The 21,620-nt window shown below is 44.9% G+C and overlaps 1 protein-coding gene across 1 annotated transcript; it reads right to left on the reverse strand.

Moving 5' to 3' along the window:
* Positions 1–260: 260 nt before the first annotated feature.
* On the reverse strand, positions 261–21,063 carry CD276 (CD276 molecule). The gene is made up of 9 exons (XM_045587084.1): positions 21,043–21,063; positions 20,171–20,291; positions 8,364–8,702; positions 7,895–8,191; positions 6,668–6,733; positions 4,432–4,566; positions 3,311–3,352; positions 2,215–2,250; positions 261–1,070 (listed from the first exon to the last, which is right to left on the reverse strand). Exons 2-9 carry the CDS (start codon positions 20,235–20,237, stop codon positions 1,009–1,011), a joined length of 1,044 nt encoding a protein of 347 aa, XP_045443040.1. The 5' UTR covers positions 20,238–20,291; positions 21,043–21,063; the 3' UTR covers positions 261–1,008.
* Positions 21,064–21,620: the final 557 nt, after the last annotated feature.

Here is a 21,620-nt window from a genome sequence, read left to right on the forward strand (position 1 = left end):
ACTTGGGAGTCATGTCCAATGAAGAAATGAGACTGTAAGTGGTCTTGTATCACATCCTTTGCAGAATGAGTAGATTCTCCAGGATGGGAGCCATCTGTTGGGGGCAGGGAAGACCCAGCCCAGGGCTCACACAGAGACTCTAGTGCAAGCAAAGAGTTGAGCCCAAGGCAAGGGCAGCAGCTTCCTGATTCTTGTGGTCAGGCTATTTCTGGTCCATCACCTGAATTTCATGATGGGAAGAAAAAAAAAAGGGGGGGGGGGGAGAATTAAGTATCTGAGTTCTACTCTTGGGAGAGTGCCAGAAGCCCAGGACATGGTCATATACTTCAGTGTGGGCAGTGTGTATGGGAGTGGCCACAGAGGTCCAGCTAGCAGTAGTCCCCAGCACTAGTGCTGTCCCACGGCCCCAAAAGCACAAACACCAGAGTTGGGCATCAGACAGACCACCAGGGCGCCTGAGGGAGACTGCTTAGTCCTCACCAATCCTCATGGGTCCACTCAACTCAAACACTTCCCTCCCACTTGCCCCTCTGCCTGGCACACTTTTCCCTTCCCATTGCCTCTGTCAGCTAGCAGGAAACCCTTTCCATCTTTTCTTTCCCATACCAATTTCCCTAGCAGTCATGCTGTGGGAAACCTTTTTCCCCCTGGCTTCTTGTCTCCATGTAGAGGGCACCTCATGGATTCATAGTCCTGGCCTCACTCTACTCCTGGCCTGAATGGAGAGTTTAGAAGGAAGACAGGGTCATGTGTGACCCACCCTTTCTCTCCTATTCTTTGGCAGTCTGTCTGTCTGTCTGGGAAAATAGCTCTCCTCCTGTGGACTGCCCCTGTGCTTGCCCAGCAAGTCCAGAGCCTGGGACCCAGAGGAAAGCTAAATGCAGGGATGAGCACCCAGGAATTCCTAACAGGGACACCAAGGTGACTTGAAAAAACTCTAAGGCTCCATACCTTTGGCAATCAGCCTTGATTTTCTAGGTGGAAGCCACTCAGATCTGTGATAGACAGTTAGAGAGACATGCACAGAGCAAGGACAATAGGCCAAGTACAGAAGGTCACCAGGGTGGTGCCTAGTGAGAGGGCAGGGTGGGGCAAGGATGGGCTCCTGACTCCACTGTGGGGCAGGGCGGAGTTATCCTCCATTCTGTAATTGAACCCTAGCCCTCACCCAACCAATCAGGGTTAGCCGAGGCAGTGACATCACCACCGACGGGATGGGCGAAATTTGCTATCTCTTCCACCATGCTGCCGGCGTGAGTGGGACAGAGCCCATGCTAGCATGGAAAAGGCTCTTTTGTTTATTGCATCAGACTCGGTTCCCTGGTGGTCCTTGGGGATCACGAAGTCTGGGCGTAACACCTAGCAAAGGACAATTGTAGAGTAAGACCTTGCCCCAGGGTGATCTCTCCTCCCCTAGCATATAGCTGGTTATGGGGTTTGGGCCCCCTAACCTTTCCTCCCTAGAGATAACATCTAGGCCTCAGCTGGATTTCAGTTCAAGACCCAGATAAGCAACAAAACCAGCCTCAGCCCACCTCAGGACCAGCTGCATTGGATAATGACCCGCTGCCCTGACCACCAATCAATCAGTGGAGATTTAGACCCTGAAAGGACACCTGGAAAGCTGCTGAACATTCTATTGAGATTTTCCCCTGGGACCTCCCCTAAACTCTCCACCCTTAAAACCCTTAGGACAGAGGATCCAGTGCATTCTCTCTTCTGGGAACATGCTCTTGCCTTTCTCTCCTCCTTCCCCCTTTTTTCTCTCCCCTCCCCTCCTTGCCTTTCCTTCTCCATCCTCTGCCCCTTCCTGCACCAGGCACTTTACCATTTGCTTCCTCACTCCCAAGCTCCCAGGGCCCTTCCTTTACCTCTATAACTTGTTTACTAGGTGCATTTCTTCTATAATGACTTTTTTACTTCTATGATTTACTAAATAAATGTTCCCTTACATTTGGGTCTTGGCTCTAAATTCTTTCCTAGCCAGAACCCAAGTATCAAGGTTGCTGAACCCAGGTTTGGTCTGGCCCTACCCTTCAGAGGGTGGAGTAACCAAGGTCCCAGCAGCTCTACTAGGGGGTGTGAGGGGAGTGGAGGCTGCTCTCCTGGGGAGCAGGTCACCACCAAGAAGTGCAATCACTTCCCCTTAACCCTCCATGCCTCCTACACACAGGTACACAGACACACACAATCTCAAGCACTACGTGTCATTACCTTCTTTGTTTTCAGAGTGCTTTAGAGGCCTCAGGACTGCAAAAAATGAAGAAGCACATAGTTAGGAGGAACTGTGGAAAGTTGTGTTGTAGAGGGTGGTATGGAGAGATAGAAGAACTGGAAGGAGGCAGGAGAGTGGAGGCAACATCAGCACCAAGGAAGGGGCCCAAGTCATAGCTCCACTCTGGCTTGTTATTCCCATCTCTAGGCCTCAGTAGTTTTCTGCATCAGTAGAATGAGAACTACCTGGTCTCTTGAGCTAGAGATGTGTTATCTACTCCACAAACACAGTGAAGTAAGGAGCCAGAGAGGTTGCAGATTGTCCCCAGATATCCCTAGAACTGTGTGGAACAGACACTGACCAAATTTCTAAGCTACCAGCTCCTGCCCTCTCTTCTTTCAACTCTATCTGCCTCTGAGCATGAAAAAAGGAGGCCTGATCCCAGAACCATCTCCACACACAGACACCAAAGACAGATAATTAATTGGCGTAATTTATAGCAGTCCCAGGTGTCAATTTCTTGCCCTTCGTTCTATGCGTGTGGGGAGAGAACTGGCATCATCCCAAATGGCTCAGCAGGAACCTGCCTCTCCCAGCCCAGGAGCCAGAAGGCAATGAGGGCACCATGGCCATGGGATACCAGCACCTTGGCATCCACCCCAAGCTGGGCTCCCAGTTTGTGCCCCCACAGCACTAGGACCTTCAAAAACATATCTTTCCTATCCTGTCACTTCAGAGAGCTCCAAAAACAAGCTTCGGGTGCCATCAGGGCAAGGGCAGGATGACATTTACAGATGAAAAACTGAAGCTCAAAGGAGGAAGTTACCAGAGTTACTTAACTTCTATACAGAATGAGACTACATTACACTATCTGACTAGTAACAGGACTCCAAGGTATTGAGCGCTTCCTAGGTACCAGGTATGATAGTAGGCCTAATGCTGAGCAGAGACCAGACTCACTGGGTGGTGAGGTCTCAGTTCACAGGACACGCTTCATTCAACCTCAAGCAAATATGGCTCCTCCAGGTCCTGAAAACCTCTTCCTGTCCCTGTGTCCTTTCCTCAGCCAATAAGGCTATATAAGCTTAGACTTACCAGTCTTAGTTCCTTCTCCATCCCCATCCTGGTCCTCAGCTCCTGGAAGAGCAAACAAAAACTTTCTCAGCCCCATTTCCATTATTGCACTTCCCTACCTGGGGGTGCAAGAGGCAGGTAAATGGGAGGTAGGCCTGACCATGGTCAAGTATTAGATATAGAGTCATAACTTGAGAGCAAGTATCACAGAGCAGAGCTCCAGGGCAGGATAAAGGGCTCCCAGCCACTCTCCTAGCCAAGGACCAGCTACTCACCTTCACCAATTCACTAAACCCATCATTTACCTGTCCATTCAACCACCAATCTGGACAACCACCACCCTCCAACATGCATACCCACCCATCTATTGGTCCACTCATCCTTCACCAGCCCACCCAGGCACTGCTGCACAAGCATCAGTTATCTGTCAACTGACCAGCCCTTCCCCATTCACATATTCACTGTCCTTCCTGATACCAAGTCAACTTTATCTCTCACCATTACTTCCATGTTTACCCAAGAAAACCTCTGTTAACCTCTGTACCACCCACCAGGGTCAATTCACCTGCTCATCCATGTCCACTCCCTCACCCACTACTCACTAGGATCAATTTACCTACTAAGATCAAGCCACCCATCTACTGAGATCAACTCACCAACTGCCAGTCACCAAAATCAGCTCAAACCGATTCTACCCCAGCAAATGTCAGAGGATCCAGGCTCTGGCCCCTCTGAGGCAGACACACCTTCACATAATGACCCCAAATCCATGAAACATTTACACTTACATTAAATTTCTAAACCTGGGCTCTTACAGATATACTCATGGGACTAACTAGTATTCTCACAGACACATTCATCACCTCCTCACACTTCAGTCACACTCATATACATATTCACCTCCTCACTACTCGCTTCCAGTCACACTCATATACATATTTAACCTGCCATACTTGCACACTCACAAGTAGACTCAATTTGTTCACACACACAAGACATATTCAGCCCCAAGGTCATACACACACAATCTAGACCCACCGGCACACCCACATTCATTCTGTCAGGGGAAAGTAATATTTGATGTCACAGGTACATCAACATGCCCAAAGATATGTGCTCGCACATCCACACATCCCTCTCACCTGCATTCTCCTCTTCACAGCTCTGTTTGATCTTTCTCCAGCACACGAAGGCCAGGGCCACCAGCAGTGCAACAAGACAGACAGAGAGTCCCACGGTCACCCACAGGGCCTCAGGGGGGAATGTCATGGGCTGTCCTGAGAGGGACAGTGGGGAGAAATCATCATCTCTGGCCCCCATGGCCATGAAGACAGTACCCTCTGGCTCCAAGGTGAATGGGGGGCTCCCACCCTCTCTGGGCCACAACACTATGCACATACCCTTTCCTTGCTCATCCATACACCCTCCAAACCCTGACAGACCATGGCTGGTAAGAACATGCTTCAACCTGGTAAGGTTGAAGAGTCTTCAGTTGATGATGCTCAAGCACTTTCTATGGCTCCCTGCAGATCTGAGAATAATCCTTCAATTTTTTTTCCACAAGATTCGAGGACCTCAATAATCTAGCTGCCACTTAACTCCCCCTCCCCCTCCTTTGTATCTAATTCCAATATAGGAACCTCTGACTCCTTCCAGTGTCCTGGCCCTTCTCTGCAGAGACAACTGACTCCTTCCAGCCACCATACATTACTGTCAGTTTCCCTGACCTAAAAAAATGCTCTTAAGCTCTCCACCTACCTTAAGTCCACCTCTTTAGGAGGTCTTCCCTGACTACCCCAGCCCCACCTGGTGACATTCCCCACCCTACAAATCAGGAGTCAGCAAACTAAGGCCTGTCAGTTAAATCTGGCCTGTAACCTGTGTTTGTATAGCCCGTGAGATAATTTTTGTAAAGGGTTGCCAAGAAATGGCAAGGGAAGAACAGAAGGAAGTAGGAAAACAGCAACAGTAAAAGATGGTGTGTGGTCCATAAAGCCTAAAATATTTATTACCCAGCTTTTTACGGAAAGTGTCTTCAGATCCTACATGTCAATGAGGATGGGCACTGAGGGCACTAGACTGAGGAGCTTGCCATGGTTGTCTTTCTGTGAAATGCTGAGGGCCCTTCTGTGAACTTTCTCACAACAGATGGAGGAAATGAAGTGCCCACATCTGGGTCAGGGCCAGCAGTTGTTCTGAGCATGCCATCCTCCAGCCCAGTCCTAAGATTCCTGCTGGCTCCAGGGTAGAAGGCTTGGGGACAACAAATCTAACCAAAGACAGTGCTGCTTTCCTATGCTCTCTGGAAAACACAAACACCCCAGGCATTAGCAGCCTGGGGCCCAATGGCTCCTGTAGAATGCACCAGCTTTGCTGAGTATTGTCCTCAGACCTTTAGCAGTGGAGGCACTGGCATAGATATGGGCATTTGAGGCAGATGCTACCTTCAGCTGGCATGGCTGGCAAAGCTGCTATCTGGACACAGGAAGCAGAGGAACCCATCACCTGATAAACAGGAGAGGACAGCAGTTATATGAGGAGTCAGGAGGGCCAGTCCATAAAACCTCTGGGGAGCCCAGGCTGGGGCTCCTACAGCGATGACAGAGCAGAGCCAAAGAAATACCCAGGGGAAGGAAGACTCTTTCGTTGTTCATCGTGGGCTGGTGCCTAGAACACAGGTTAGACTTTCCCTCATTCAACCAGAAAAGTTCAGACCTTTGTCTTCTGGCTCCTGTACAGTGCCTGCTCCATAAAGCCCACTTAGCTTCACTAACCTCCAGCAGGTGTAGGAGAAACTAGGCTGGATGGCTAGAAGTTTCAATCCCAGAATGTTTTACAAGGCACAAAGCTGCTTGAAGTGAGATACAGGCCAAGGACTCCAAAGTAGGCCAGACCTGCTCTAACAAAAACAGGAGGCTGGGTGGTGGGGAGGAGAGAAAATTAAACTGAAAGGCTAAGAGTTGAATTTTGGACCTGGTTCATCTGCTCACTGGAGGGTGCTGGAGCCAAGGTCAACAGACCCCCCCCCCCCAGGCATGAATTTAGAGGGGCCACACACCCTCAAAATTTAAATATACAAGCTATTGCATTTATCATTTATCCAATTTTCAAAGAGGTGCCTGATCCCCAGAAGACCCAGAGCCACTGGGCTGGTCGATGGCCTGGCAGGGCTTCAGTTTCCTCATCTGTAAAAGTAAAGCACTTTAAATGTTAGTTACTAAAGTTTTAAATAAAGATCTTTGTCTTTGGTGGGGTAAACCTCCTTGCAATTACATTTGACTGACAAGCCCTTTTTGCAGGCATGGCAAATGTCCATTTCAGCCCAGTGTACAAATTGCCAGGAAGCCCACCAATCTGTCAAGGACTCTCAACTCTCACCAGTCCCTGGAGACTTCTCTTGAACCACTGCAGTCAACCTCACTATCTGATAGTTCTTATTTTCTCCTGCAAACACACCAAAAAAAAAAAAAAAAAAAAAGCTGTTCTTTAAAAGGCCAAGGAGACATCCTCAGAACATCCAAAATCTGGGACAGGGACTTCCCCACAAAGATCACTAGCCCAGGGGGTCTCCAGGAATAGGGTGGGGTTCATCTTGCAGGGGTGGGCAGAGGGAACACAGACTTTACAGAAGGCAACAACTGAAAGAGGAGGAGTGAGCCTGAATGCCTAGAAGACAAGTGAAGGCCTTGGAAGGTCCAGGTTCACCTGTGAGAAGAGAGAGGAATAAGTCAGTGAATTCTGAGGCTTGTGTAGAAACTGGGGACCAGGTGCAGATCAGGACATGGGTGGGCTGGGGGAAAGGGGGTTGAGTAGAAGTCATACGAAGAAAAACAGGACAGAACCTGCTGTCCTGGCCCAGATTTATTGGGAGGCCCCTGGAAAGGTCAGTTGGCTGCATGTCAATGAGGAACTAGAGGAACTAGACTGAGATCCAAACACAGATGGAGACTGCTTCCCTTGGCCTAAGCCTGCTTCACATCTCCAGGCACAAGGGATGCCCACTAAGATGGGCATTCAAGGAAGAGAAAGGGTGTCTGTACTAGGACACCTCCCTCCCCCAAACCAGAGATTGTGGCATCAACCTAGTATGGAGCAGCAGAGAGAGCCCCAGCCATTCTACTGCTGCCTGGGTTGCGAGCGCAATTATAGGAGAGCTGACATTGATGGGTTGCTGCGGGCTGACCACATGTAGAAGCCCTGCTGTCTCTCAGGGTCTCAGAATCAAATGGCACCCAAGGACGCAGCAAAGCCTTCCCATCAGCCAGAAGTTCCCATAGAAAACACTCTCTCACCACGACCATGCCTTGGGGCTGCCCCAGAACCCCCACTCACACTTCATATTCCAGGCAGGTACTTGGTTCCCTATATAAGAAGCATAAGTGCCACCTAAGGTGCTGCTAGGATAGCAAACATTACAAATGCCTCTTATTAGTTCATTAGGCAAGTCCCTTAAGGACTTATTGGGAGAGGATTTGAGACACCTAAAATGTATGAAAATGGTTTTTCAAGTCTTCTGAACATTCAAACCTATCTAAATTCCAGCCCAGCATCTAGAAAAGAGAGGGTGGCTCCTTCATCCTCCCCACCTGTTCATCAGTCCCCTACCTGTGATGGTGACGGAGCCGTGAGTGTCCTGCTGCAGCACAAGGTTGCGCACCAGGCAGCTGTAGGTGCCATTAGCACCCAGCACCACTCTCAGAACACTGTGCACGTCAAACAAACCCTGTTCATTGGCCATCTGCGATGTGGTCACATTGCCCGCCAAAGGCACACCCTGCCCATCCTGCCAGAACACCTCGGCCTCAGGGTAGCCCTGGTAGCTGGAGCATGTGATGGTCACTATATCTCCAGGCTGCAGGTCCTTGTTGGGCTCCAGGGTCATGCTGGGCTTTGAGTAGGGGGCTGGAGGGAGGCAAAGGGTAAAGGTCAAGATAAGGCAAGGACAGAGGGGACACAGTGGAGGAACAGGGTGCCTGGGGCTGTGAGTAACAGGGGTCAGCACAGGGCAGTGGATAAGGAGTTAGGGAAGTGAGAAGGGTGATTCAGGGGGAGGGTGCCCCCTTCTGGTGCTCACCTGCCACCTGCAGGCTGACTGCAGCACTGCCAAAGTCTCGGATGCTCACGAAGCAGGTAAAGCTGCCCTCATCAGCCACACGAACACGCTGAAGCCTCAGGGATGCGTTGCCCTGAGCCAGTAGGTCAGGGAAGAGTGCAGTGCGGTTGGCATAGGCGCTGCCCTGATCCTGGCCCTGCGTGAAGCTGTGCACCAGCTGTTTGGTGTCTGTCAGCTGCCAGATGAGGTTGAGCTGCTCCAGACTGAAACTGGGCTCCGGTGAGAAGGAGCAGCGCAGAGTAGCATCGGTGCCCAGCAGGGCCACCACAGGGTCTTCAGGGACCTGGACCTCTACTGCACCTGACAGCAAGGTTGGAGGAACAGGGTAGTGAGGAGGGGTAGCAACGCACTGTTAGCACCCTCCAGCCTCCCACACCTCCTTCCCAATCAACCCCAAGCCCCGTTCCACTTTCCCATTTTCTCCCCACACCCAAAAGCAGATCGAGCTTCAGACTCCCAGACATAGAGTCTCCCTCATCTGACAGAAATCACAGCAGGTTGGCCTTGGTCTGACAAGGTCCATTCTGGGGGTCAGACGGGCTGTCCCTGGCCCTAGCAAACCCTTCCTCCCAGCTAGGACTCATTTCCCTCTCCTTTCCTTTATCCCTGCTGAGTGAGATCTGAATGCTTCTCCATCCTTCCAGAAATCTCCAGGGCTCTGAGTCAGGAGATCTAGAGAGCAGAGAAGGTCTGTTACCATCACCCTCACCCTTTACTACTACCGACCCTGCTTTTATCTTTTCTTAAATAGACATGATTAGTTAGGGCCTGTATCTCCAGGCAGTGCCTGGGGGCATAGTCAGTGGGGCAAGGTAGTCAGGATGGGTGGAGCACTCTGGGCCACTCTAACCCCCTTCTCCTTCAGGGTGAACCCCAAACCTCATCTTACCTGAACTTTGAGGCCTGAGACCTAAAGTAAATTTACTGGCTACAATTCTCATTCAATCAATACAAATACAGTAAGCACCTACTTACTATTGTATTTGCCAAATAGTTAGGAATGCAAGAAAATAGGACCAAAGTCACATCTATAAAGAGCTGACATTTTAATGGAAGAGATGAACATACTAGCACACAAATCCTTATTAGCATGTGATTAGGTCTAGACTTGGAAGAAAACATGCCAATGAATTAGAAAGTACAGAGGTAGCTTTTCAAACACCCGGCAGGTACAGCTATCTGTGCTGTTTTCATTTTCTCATGAATATATTTGTAATAATAAAAGTGTAATATACTGTTTAGACTGGACAGCCAAATGACCTTCCAGACATCCTTCTTGGAGAAGCCACAGCAGCGGGGGCCAAGGCAAAGGCCGTTAGTGGCAATCAGGCAGGCAGGCAGGCAGAGTGGTTAGAGGCAACCAGGCAGAGTGGTTAGGGTCAATCAGGCATGCAGGTGAGTGTTAAGGGCAATCAGGCAGGCAGGCAGAGTGGTTAGGGGCAATCATGCAGACAGGCAGGTGAGCATTAGGAGCCAGTGGTTTCAGATTGCGAGAGGGTGCAGGCTGGGCTGAGGGACCATCCCTCTTTTCTGTACAGATTCCGTGCACCAGGCATCTAGTATTATCTTTATAAATTGGAAAGGGGAGTCTAAAAAAGTATGCATTGTAGTGTTAATAGTGGTTTTCTCTGGATGAGAAAGGATCACAAGTGCTTTTTTCTTGTCTTAAATAAACATGATTAGCTTGTATAGAAGGAAAAAAAGTGCCCATACTTTTAAATATGGTAGTGAGACACATTCTTAGAGCTATTAAGCTGAGACTTAAAGGGAATGAAAAAGAGCCTGACACACTGGAGCCCCACTAAAGTAACTTGTTCTGTACAGTCAATCACTAAATAACAGTTCTACTGTACTCATAGCCAGTCCTCAGCCAGTCAGCCTAAGCGTCAATTCCTCCCACTGACATGCCAATAGCAATCAGGGCTCAACTACAGAGAAGGGCATACACCAGGGATATATCTGGAGCACCTGGCTAGGCTGACCACAGAGAATGTGCCACTGGGCCCCACAGGACACCTACTACATAGACCACTCTACCAAAACCAGAAGGCAGAGCAGCTCTACCTAATAAATAGAAACCAACACAAGGAGCCAGCCAAAATAAGGATACAGAAAAAATAGTCCCAAATAAAATAACATACCAAAACTCTAGAAAAATAACTAACCACGATCAAGACAAGCAATCTACCAGATGCAGAATTCAAAACACTGGTTATAAGGATGCTCAATGGTCTCAGTAATGATTTCAACAAAGAAATAAGAGACATAAAAATGAAGATAGAAAACATAAAGCAGTTAGAAATGAATAATTCATTAACTGAAATGAAGACTATATTAAAGGGAATTAACAGTGGAATAGAAGAAGCAGAGGATCAATCAGCAATTTGGAAGATAAATTAGCAGAAAACACCCAATAAAAATAGCAAAAAGAAAAAAGAATTAAAAAATTAGGATAGTTTTAAGGGACTTCTGGGACAACATAAAATGTCTCAACATCCATAGCATAGAGGTCCCAGAGGAAAAGAGAGGAAGCAAGGAAATAAGTTATTTGAAGAAACAATGACAGAAAAAAAAATCCCTAACTGGAGAAGGAAATAGACAGACAAGACTAGGAAGCACAAAGAGTCCCAAACAAGATAAACCCAAAGAGGCCCACACCAAGGCCCATCATAATTAAAATCCCAAAGGTTAAAGACAAAGAGAGAATCTTAAGAGCAGCAAGGAAAAAAAGCAGAGAGTTACCTGCAATGGAGCTTCTGTAAGACTGACAGCTGATTTCTCAATAGAAATTTTGCAGGCCCGAAGAAATTGGCACAAAATATTCAAAGTGGTGAAAAACAAGTTCCTAGAACCAAGATTACTCTACTCAGCAAAGCTATCATTTAGAATCAAAGGATAAAGAGCTTTCCAGACGAGAAAAGCTAACCAAGTTCATCACTATTTCATTACATGAAATATTAAAGGGCTTTCATGAAGGAAAATAAGAAAAGAAGATTCAACTATGAATGATAAGCCCTAGATGGTTTTTCTCAGTGATTAGAGCATCAACCTGACTGAAGATCACAGGTTCAATTCCAGTCAAGGGCATGTACCTTTGTTGCAGACTCCATCCTCAGTCTGAATTAGGATGAATTCAAATTCTAAGCAAGGTTACAGGCAGAACTTCCTTTTTTTATATTTTTTATTTTTTATTAAAGAGCCAGCCCTATGTGCACTTAGTGGTTATCTCTATTCTGGCCTTGAAAAACAATGCTGTTCTATCCAATTAAAAAAAGTGCACCTGGTATGGTATTGAGATTGTGGGCATATCTGGTCACTGGCCTGCAAGGTCAGACAGCTAAGTTTATTTTCATCATGCTTCAAACGGGCTAAAGCAAACTAGAAAGCAACATTTTATCTAGGAAGAATAGCAGAAAATTCCAAACAACAGTTTGTTGCAGAATGGGGGTTTTCCTTCTCAGAACTTTTAAAAATAACTACCTGCCCCTAAAGCCTCACAGTCGTTTGGAGTCCGCCTGCGTGTGGTGCTCTTGCGGCTGCCCTGGCCAGATATTCCAATAAATTCTTTGCCTGCTTTTTTAAATTAATCATCAGCCTCCAGTGGTCTTATTTTGAACCCAGGGTTTGACCCCACAACAAGTCCCCATCAGGATGAGTGCAGGAGGCAACCAATTGATGTGTCTCTCTCACATTGGTGTTTCTCCTCCTCCCTTCCACTCTCTCTAAAAAAATCAATGAAAAAAATATCCTTAGGTAAAGATTAATAACAAAAAGTGTGAATAATAATATGGCAATAACTACATATCTGTCAACAATTACTTTAAATATAAAACATATTAAATGCTTAAATGAAAAGACATAGGGTGGCTGAATAGATAAGAAAACAAGACCCTTGCCCTGGCTAGTGTGCTCAGTGGTTAGAACATTGGCCCATGTCCCAAATGTTTGCAGCTTTGATCTCCATTCCCAGTCAGGGCACATTTCTCTCTCACATCGATGTTTCTCTCTCTCCTCTTCCCTCCCTCAGCCCTACCCTCTCTAAAATTCAATGGAAAAAATATCCTCAGGTGACGATTAACACATAAAAAAAAAAAAGAAAAAAAGAAAAAAAATATCTTTATATATGCTGCTTACAAGAAACTTACTTCAGATCAAAAGACACACACACACTGAAAGTAAAAAGATGAAAAAGGTATTTCATGAAAATAGAATTTAAATTAAAAAGCTGGGGTAGCAATACTTATACCAGACAAAATAGACTTTTAAAACAAAGGCTATAATAACAAAAGACAAAGAAGGACCCAGCAATTCCACTTTTGGGTATTTATCTGAAGAGATCAAAAACACTAATTCAAAAAGACATATGTACCCCTATGTTCATCGCACCATTATTAACAACTAGGGGGCCAACGAATTTGTACACCTTGAAAGGGACTATGGGCCTCCAGGCTGCAGTGGGCACAGGGGCGGGTCTTGGCCCATCCTGCACACCCCCTGCCTGACCCTCCTGCTGTGGCCCCCGTCCCCTGTCTGCTAGTAGCCCCACTCCCACTGCCGACCCTATGTGCTGAGGGCGCAGAGCTATTGGGGCTGGCACCAGCAGTAGGTGCAAGTGGTGGCTGCTGCCTCAATCACACCTCAGGAGCAGGAGAAGATGGAGAAGCCTTCATGGGGCCATCAGGACCAGCAGACACCGCTTGCATCTGCTGACAGTGCCCAGTGATAAGGACTGGTGCCAGGTGCGGGCTGCAGGTACAAGTGGGGCCGGCACCAACAGTGGGTGTGAGTGGCGGTTCCAACACCAGCAGTGAGCGCGAGCGGTGCTGTTGCTGACGGCGGGTACAAGAGGCAGCTTCAGTACTGGCAGCAGGTGCAAGCAGGGCCAGTGCTAGCAGCAGGTGCGAGCTTTGGGCAGGACCACAGCAAGCAGGAGCAAAGAATTTTTAGTAACCAGCAGAAGCTCACCCTGATGACAGCGACTGGCGCCTCGCTTTGGTCTAGCGTCCCAGCTTACCTGCTCCACCATCCCGCCGCCCACCATGTTCTGCTCTCTGCCATCTGCTGCCAACGCCCCCTGGTGGTCAGCGCACATCATAGCGCTGGTTATTTGTTTCAGTTGTTTTCACTGTTCAGTCTAATTGAATATTAGCTTTTTATTACGTATATAGGATAGTTAAGATATGCAAGCAACCTACATGTTCATCAATAGATGAATGGATAAAGAAGTGGTACATACATACAATGGATAAGGAAGTGGTACATACATACCCAGCCATAAAATTGAATGAAATCTTAACATTTGTGACAATCTGGAAGGACCTAAAAAGTATTATTCTAAGTGAAATAATTCAGAGGAAGACAAATACCACATGATTTCAATTATATGTAAAATCTAAAAAACAAAATCAATGAACATGCAAAACACAGACTCATAGATACAGACATTTTGATGGTTGCAGATGGTTGGGAGGCTGGGTGTGAAAGAGGAAGGGATAAAGAAGTATAAATTGGTAATCACAAAATAGTCATGGGGATGTAAAATACAGAAAAGGGAATACAGCCAATAATATTGTCATAACTTTATGGTGTTAGATGTATACTAGATTTATGGGGGTGATCACCTCATAAGTTATATAAATGTCTAATCACCATTTTGTACACACTGAAACTAATATGATATTGTATATCAACTGTAATTGAAAAATAAAATATTACTTTGAAAACAAAAATAAAATAAAATAAAGATAAAGCCAAAGCCGGTTTGGCTCAGTGGATAGAGTGTTGGCCTGCAGACTGAAAGGTCCTGGGTTCAATTCCTGTCAAGGGCATGTACCTTAGTTGCGGGCACATCCCCAGTAGGGGGTGTGTAAGAGGCAGCTGATCGATGATTCTCTCTCATCGATGTTTCTAACTTTCTATCCCTCTCCTTCTCTGTAAAAAAAACAATAAAATATATATAGTCATTTGGAAATCATTTGGAGAGTTTTAATCATGTATAATCTGGATAACAATGCTTCAAATTCCCTCTGGCTCTTCAGTGGTCCCTGTAAGAAGTAATGATGGTTTAGTTTCAGAGATTGGCAGTGGCTATGAAAAAAGGAGACAGATTCAAGGTTTATTTAGGAGGGAGGATGAACAGGGTTTGCTGATGAAGTCTAGTGAGGGGAACACAGGAGCTTGGATCTCATCAGCCAGGGTCATCTCCATCTCCAAAAGCAGGTACAGCCAGAGACAAAACCCCTGCTCCACACCTGCCCTCCATCCTATTGATGTCCCCTGTAGCTGCCCCACCGTATACTTCTGTCTCCATTCCAACTCTTCTTTTGGAGCCCTGCAAAATTAGGAAAGGATCCCCAATAGACTTTTTGGGGAAGGTGTGCCCCTACCCTGACACTGCCATTCCTGGGTCATAGTTTGATAAGTGTGTGCTTTTGGTACCAGCAAAACAGGCACACTAAAAAACATGTGAAAATCAATCTTAACACATAATTTACTAAATACAGTATTCAGAAAGGTTTCTTGAATTCACAAAAATAACATTTTTTCAAGAAAATATTACAAACAACTATATGCCAACCAAATTGGAATGAATGGATAAATACCTAGAAGCATACAATCTTCCAAAACTGAATCAGAGAGAATCTGGATAGACAGATTACAACTAGTGAAACTGAAGTAGTAATTAAAAAAACACCAACAATCAAAAGTCCTGGACTGGTTGATTTCACAGATGACTTCTGCCAAACATTCATCTAACACCTATCCTTTTCAAACTATTCCAAAATATTCAAGAAGAGGGAAAACTCTGAAGCTCATTCTATGAGACCAGTATTATCTGAATTTCAAAACCAGATAAAGAAAAAAAAAATTATAGGACAATATCTCTGATGAACACAGATGCTAAAAATCCTTAACAAAATATTAGCAAATCAGATCCAGCAATACATTTAAAAGATCATACAAAATGACCAAGTGAGATTTATTCTGAGGATGTAAGGCTGGTACAATATTCACAAATTAACAAATGTAATGCCTTTACATAAACAAAATGGAATATAAAAACTATACCATCATATCAATAGAGGCAGAAAAAGCATTTGATAAAATCCAGCACCCATTTATGGTTAAAAAAACAACAACAACACACACACACACACAAAAAAAAAGCAAAAGAAACAACGACAACATACAAATCTCAGCAAAGCAGGAATAGAGGGACCATAGAGCAACATAATAAAGGCCATATATGAAAAACCTACAGCCAACATCACATTCAATGGGAAAGACTACAGATATTCCCCCAAGATTGGGAATATCACCATTCTTATTCAACATAGTGCTGGAAGTTCTAGCCACAGTGATCAGAGAAGAAGAAGAAATAAAGATATTCAAATTGAAAAGGAAGAAGTAGAACTGTCATTATTTGCAGATTACACATTACTGTATATAAAGAACCTTAAAGATTCCACACACAAAAACTACTAGAACTGAAAAATAAATTCTGCAAAATAGCTGAATACAAAATAAATACCCAGAAATCAGTTGCATTTTTGTACATCAATAATGAACTATCAGAAAGAGAAGCTAAGAAAACAATTTCATTCAAAATTGCCCCCAAAAGAATAAAAAACCTAGGAATAAATTTAACCAAGAATGTAAAAGACCTATACTCAAAAAATTATAACAAACTGAAGAACAAAATTGAAGAAAATACAAATAAGTTGAAACATATACCATGTTCATGGATAGGAATAATTAACATCATTAAAAAGTCCATTCTACCCAAAGCAATCTACAGATTCAATGCAATTCCTATCAAGATACAATGGCATATTTCACAAAACTTGAACAAATATTCCAAAAATTTATATTGAACCACAAAAGATCCCAAATTGCCACAGCAATCTTGAGAAAAAAAGAATAAAGTTAGAGGAATCTTTCTACCTGATATCAAACTATACAAGACTAGAGTAATCAAAACAATATAGTACTGGCATACTGATCAATGGAACAGAATAGAAAGCCCAGAAGTAAACACATGCCTTTACAGTCAATATTTTACAAAGGAGGCAAAATCATACAGCAGGGTAAAGATAGTCAATTCAATAAATGGTGTTTGGAATATTGGATAGATGTGTGCAAAAAATGAAACTAGACTACTTTCAGACACTATACACAAGAATAAACTCTAAATGGGTTAAAGACTTAAATGTTAGGCTCCAAACCATAAATATCCTACTAGAAAACATAAGTAAAATCTCAGTCATTTCTTGTATCAATATATTTTCTGATATATCTCTTTGGGCAAGGGAAACAAACAAACAAACAAACAAAAACTAAACAAATGGGACTACATCAAACTAAAAAGTTTTTGCCCAGCAATGGAAACTATCAACAAAATAAAAAGACAACCCCCCGAATGGGAGAACATTTTGGCCATACATCCAATAAGGGCTTAATATCCGAAATTTAGAAGGACCTTATAAAACTCAATACCAAAAATTAAAAATCCAATTAAGAAATTGGCAAAAGGCCTGAATAGACACTTCTCCAAAGAAAACATACAGATGGCCAAATGCATATATGAAGGCATGCCCAACAATATTAATCCTCAGAGAAGTGCAAATTAAAACCACAATAAGACATCTTCTCTGTACCTTTCATGTGGAGAAAAGGGAATATAGATTGATGCAGCTACTGTGGAAAGCAGTATGTAGTTACCTCAAAAAATTAAAAATGGATCCAGTGATTCCACTTCTGGAAATATATCCAAAGAAACCCAAAACACTAATTCAAAAGAATATATGCACTCTTATGCAGCATTATTTACAATCGCCAAGATTTGGAAGCAGCCCAAGTGCCCATCAGTAGAAGAGTAGATAAAACACAGTGGTACATTTACACAATGGAGAGCTACTCGCCTTGCCTTTTTTGATAGCATGGATGAACCTGGAAGTATTATGCTAAGTGAAAAAAGCCAATCAGAGAAAGATAAGTACCATATATTGTAATTTCACTATATATGGAATCTCATGAACAAAATAAACTAAAAAAGTGGAGACAGGCTCATGAATACAGAGAACAAACTGACAGCTATCAGAGGGGAGGGAGTTGAGGGCTGGGTGAAAAGAGTAAAGGGATTAAGAAAAGAAAACAGAGAAAGGCTCATAGAAACAGACAACAGTATGGTGATTGCCAGAGGGAAGGGGGCTGAGGAGAGGTAGAAGACGGGAAAGGGGGAATAAATGGTGATAGAAAGAGACTTGACTTGATTTGGTGAACACACAATACAATATATAGATAATGTACTGTAGAATTGTATACCTGAAACCTGTATAATTTTATTAACCAATGTCACCCCCAATAAATTCAATTTAAAAATAAATAAATAAATAAATAAATAAATAAATAAATAAATAAAATAATATGGTAATGGGGGGAAGAACATTTTATGGAAAGAAGGGGATATCATAATCTGTGCAGTGCACTGAGCTCTCTCCCTGCAATCCCAGGCGTTCCAGGCCAGCTTTGCTACTAGAGACCAACTGGACCAGAGTGCCCTTCTTATAGAGCAGGGGTCTTCAAACTACGGCCCGCGGGCCACATGCGGCCCGCAGAGGAGCCTGATCCGGCCCGCCAGGTTTTTTGGGCAGTGAGCGCAGCCGAGGTGTTACAGTAGGAATTAGTAGTTCATATAGTCCGGCCCTCCAGCTCTCTGAGGGACCGTGATCTGGCCCCCACTTTAAAAAGTTTGAGGACGCCTGTTATAGAGCATTTGGGGAACGAAACCTGAAGAATCACCCAAAGTCCTTTCTCTAAAGAAGAGCAGCAGTGGCTAGAGATGTCGCTTTTCGACCACTAGATGGCGGCAGACACTAAGCTTTGTCTTCATCTATGGAGGAAGAAGGCGGTCCCTCCTCAGAAGAGAGGTGCTGATTGGGATTTGAAATACAAGGTGAGAATATTGTTATGAAAGTAGTTGCCACCATTGAATACCAACTCTGCCAAACAACAATGTTGGAAGATTTGAATAATTTATTTAATATAGTTAATGAGCACCTATTATGTGGCTGGCACCAATCCTCTTCATAGTGCAGAGAAAGCAATAAGGAAATAAACATATAATATGTCAAGTAGAGATAAATGCCAGAAGCATGAAGTAAGGTCAGGATGGGGAGGGATATGCTGTTTTATATAAGGTAGTCAGGAAAGCCTTGCTGAGGAGGTGACATTTGACTTATTAGTGCTCACAATGCCATTTTTAAAAATATATATTTTATTGATTTTTCACAGAGAGATAGAAGCTAAAAACATTGATGAGAGAGAATCATCGACCAGCTGCCTCCTGCACACCTTCCACTGGGGATGTGCCTGCAACCAATGTACACGTCCTTGACCAGAATCGAACCTGGGACCTTTCAGTCTGCAGACCAGCGCTCTATCCGTTGAGCCAAACTGGTTTCAGCACAATGTCATTTTATTGAAGGGGAAATGGAAGCTAAGAAATCCACACTAATAATAGACAAATATGTAAATTAATCATTCCTCTGCGATGCCCACAGCCAATCGGGAGTGAATATGCAAATTATCCTGACAAAGATGGTGGGCCTGTGGGCAGTGTGCAAGTGCACAGGTGCTGAGCAGCCAGGGGCGGGATGGGATGCCCACGTACCCTCTGCATAGCCAGGGCAACACTGCAGGCGTCCCCAGGACCCTGTCTGCTTTGAACCTGTGGCCAACGCAAGTGTGCACACCAGCACTGAGTGGCTGGGGTCCCATGATGCCACTGGAGTGTCTGGTCCCGTCAGTCTGACCTGGGGGGGGGGGGGGGGGTGGCTGTAGTTCACAGTCCTTTTGGTTTGTGCAGCCTCTGGACTTGAAGCAGAAACCAGGAGCATGGGGAGCACCAGAAATTCTGGGAGTCCTAGTTCTGGTGGCAGCCCCTGGACCAGAAGGGGAAACCCAGAGCATGGGAAGCACCAGGAATGCTAGGAATCGTAGTTCTGGTAGCAGACATGTTGCAGGATCTCCTAGACCAGTGGTTGGCAAACTCAGTCAACAAAGCCAAATATCAATAGTACAACAATTGAAATTTCTTTTTGAGAGCCAAATTTTTAAAACTTAAACTTCTTCTAATGCCACTTCTTCAAAATAGACTCACCCAGGTCATAGTATTTTGTGGAAGAGCTATACTGAAGGGGCCAAAGAGCCGCCTGTGGCTTGCGAGCTGCAGTTTGCCGACCATGGTCCTAGTCACTAGAGCAAAGTTACTGTTGCAGGTGGGGGATGGAGTGAAAGCAGGGTGAGAGATAAGTAAAATCAGAGTGTCAAGGAAAAATTAAAGGGAAGATGTCCTGCAACTTTAAGAAAATCTCCACCAGTGTAGCAAAGAAAAAAAGAAGAAGGAAAAAAAGGTCTCTATTATTGTGAGCACCAAACCAAACTGAGTTAGGGTCTCAGACAATTTGCTCATATGACTGCAAAGACAGACAGAAACTCCCGGATTAGAGAGGGCTCCCCTGAGGCTCCCAGATGGAGAGGGTGCAGGGCAGGTGGAGGGACTGCACCACGAATCTTGCGCACTGGGGCCCTAGTGTAAAATAAGTTGCCTGTTGGATCCTGGAGGTGGGAATGAGCATGGACAGGGGACAGGGGAGATTGGGAAGAGGTTCAATAACCCCTCCCCTTCCCTGTTAGACAGAGATGTGCCACAAAACCCATGGTGGGAGTCCCTCCCCCACCTCCAACCCTAAAACCGCACCCCTCACCTGTGAAGAAGAACCACAGCACTCCTAGGGTAGTGGCCATGTGCACACCTGTGCCAGGGCTGCCCATCTTCCTCGGAGACAACTGACGGCTGGGCTCTCGGTGGCAGAAGGCTTCCCCTACCTGTGAGAAAGAGGAATGGAAGCCTTTGTCTCAAACGATTCTCTCCAGGCATATTGACCCCATCTCCCCTGGACCAGCGTGGGGCAAGATTGCAACTGCCAGCTGAGAGGTCCTTCCTCCCACACACCCACAAGGCTCTCTGCTGAGGGAATTTTCGAGAGATGCTGGCAGGAACTGAGTCACTGGGGAGGGTAAACCAGGAGAAGTGGCTATGACCTACCCTTTCAGAACTAAGATGCAAGTATAAGGAAGAAGAGGCAAGTAGAGGCAAATAGAGTCAAGGTCAGCCTGCTCAGGGCAAGGATGTGCTCAGATCAGTGTGGGGAGAGGAGCTGAAGTTGGAGCCAGACTTAAGACAGAGACTAAGAGGTCTGGCCTTTACTTTAAAGGCAGCTGGGAGCAACCAAAGATTCTAGAATTGAGGAAAGGATATGGTCCTACTTTGCTTCATAAAGATTATTCTGCAGGCATCTGCAGGACAGAAGTAGAACTGGGTGAAAGATATAGGACTGGAGGGTGTGAAGACAGAGAAAGGGAGCCGTGAGGGGCCCACAGTTTTGTGCCCAGTAACCTGTGGAGTACTCAGACAGAAACGGGTTCCGTGCAGGGCATGGTTTGTGCAGAAACTTCCAGGAGCAAGTTTTGGGAAGCAGCTGGGTGTATGAGTGTGGGGCCCAGAGAGAGGGAACATTTGCTAGTTTCATAGATATTGATTGAGTGACCAAGACAATCAGAAATGGAAGAGGCTGACCTCTTGGGGCTGATCCCCAAGACTGGAGGCAGGACTGAGTGAGAGGTAGGTCTGTGGCCCACTCCAAGTCTCTTACCCAGGAGGACCAGATCTGCAGAAGTACCCTCCAGCAGGTTGTGAAAATTGGGCCACTCCCATTTTATAAAGAAAAATAAAATAAAATAAATAAATAAAATAAAATAAAATAAAATAAAATAGTACTTTCACATTAAAGCCACTGAAGGCTGGTGAGTTATCCTTGCTACAAATTTGCCAAGAAAATGCCTTGGGTAATAATAATTGACTTTAAAATTTCAAAATTGTTAAGACAAAATAAATATAACTAAAATGAAAGGTACATGATAAAGCTTTTTCAGTGATAATTATATGCCTAAACATAGTTTTCCAAAGTCTTTGGTAACTTAAAATTTTTGTAGTTTTCTAATAGATTGAATAGTAAAAAATTATTAAATATCTAGGTATTTTGAAATAACAGTGTTGGGTCTAATCTAATAAATGAATTAATACTCTCTCCCCTGGGAACTGTCCTTTAGGCCACTTCACAATAGACATTCCCTTTCACTTAGACCCCACATTCC

The sequence above is a fragment of the Pipistrellus kuhlii genome, unplaced genomic scaffold (assembly GCF_014108245.1).
Source record: "Pipistrellus kuhlii isolate mPipKuh1 unplaced genomic scaffold, mPipKuh1.p scaffold_m20_p_1, whole genome shotgun sequence".
Classification (NCBI taxonomy): domain Eukaryota; kingdom Metazoa; phylum Chordata; class Mammalia; order Chiroptera; family Vespertilionidae; genus Pipistrellus; species Pipistrellus kuhlii.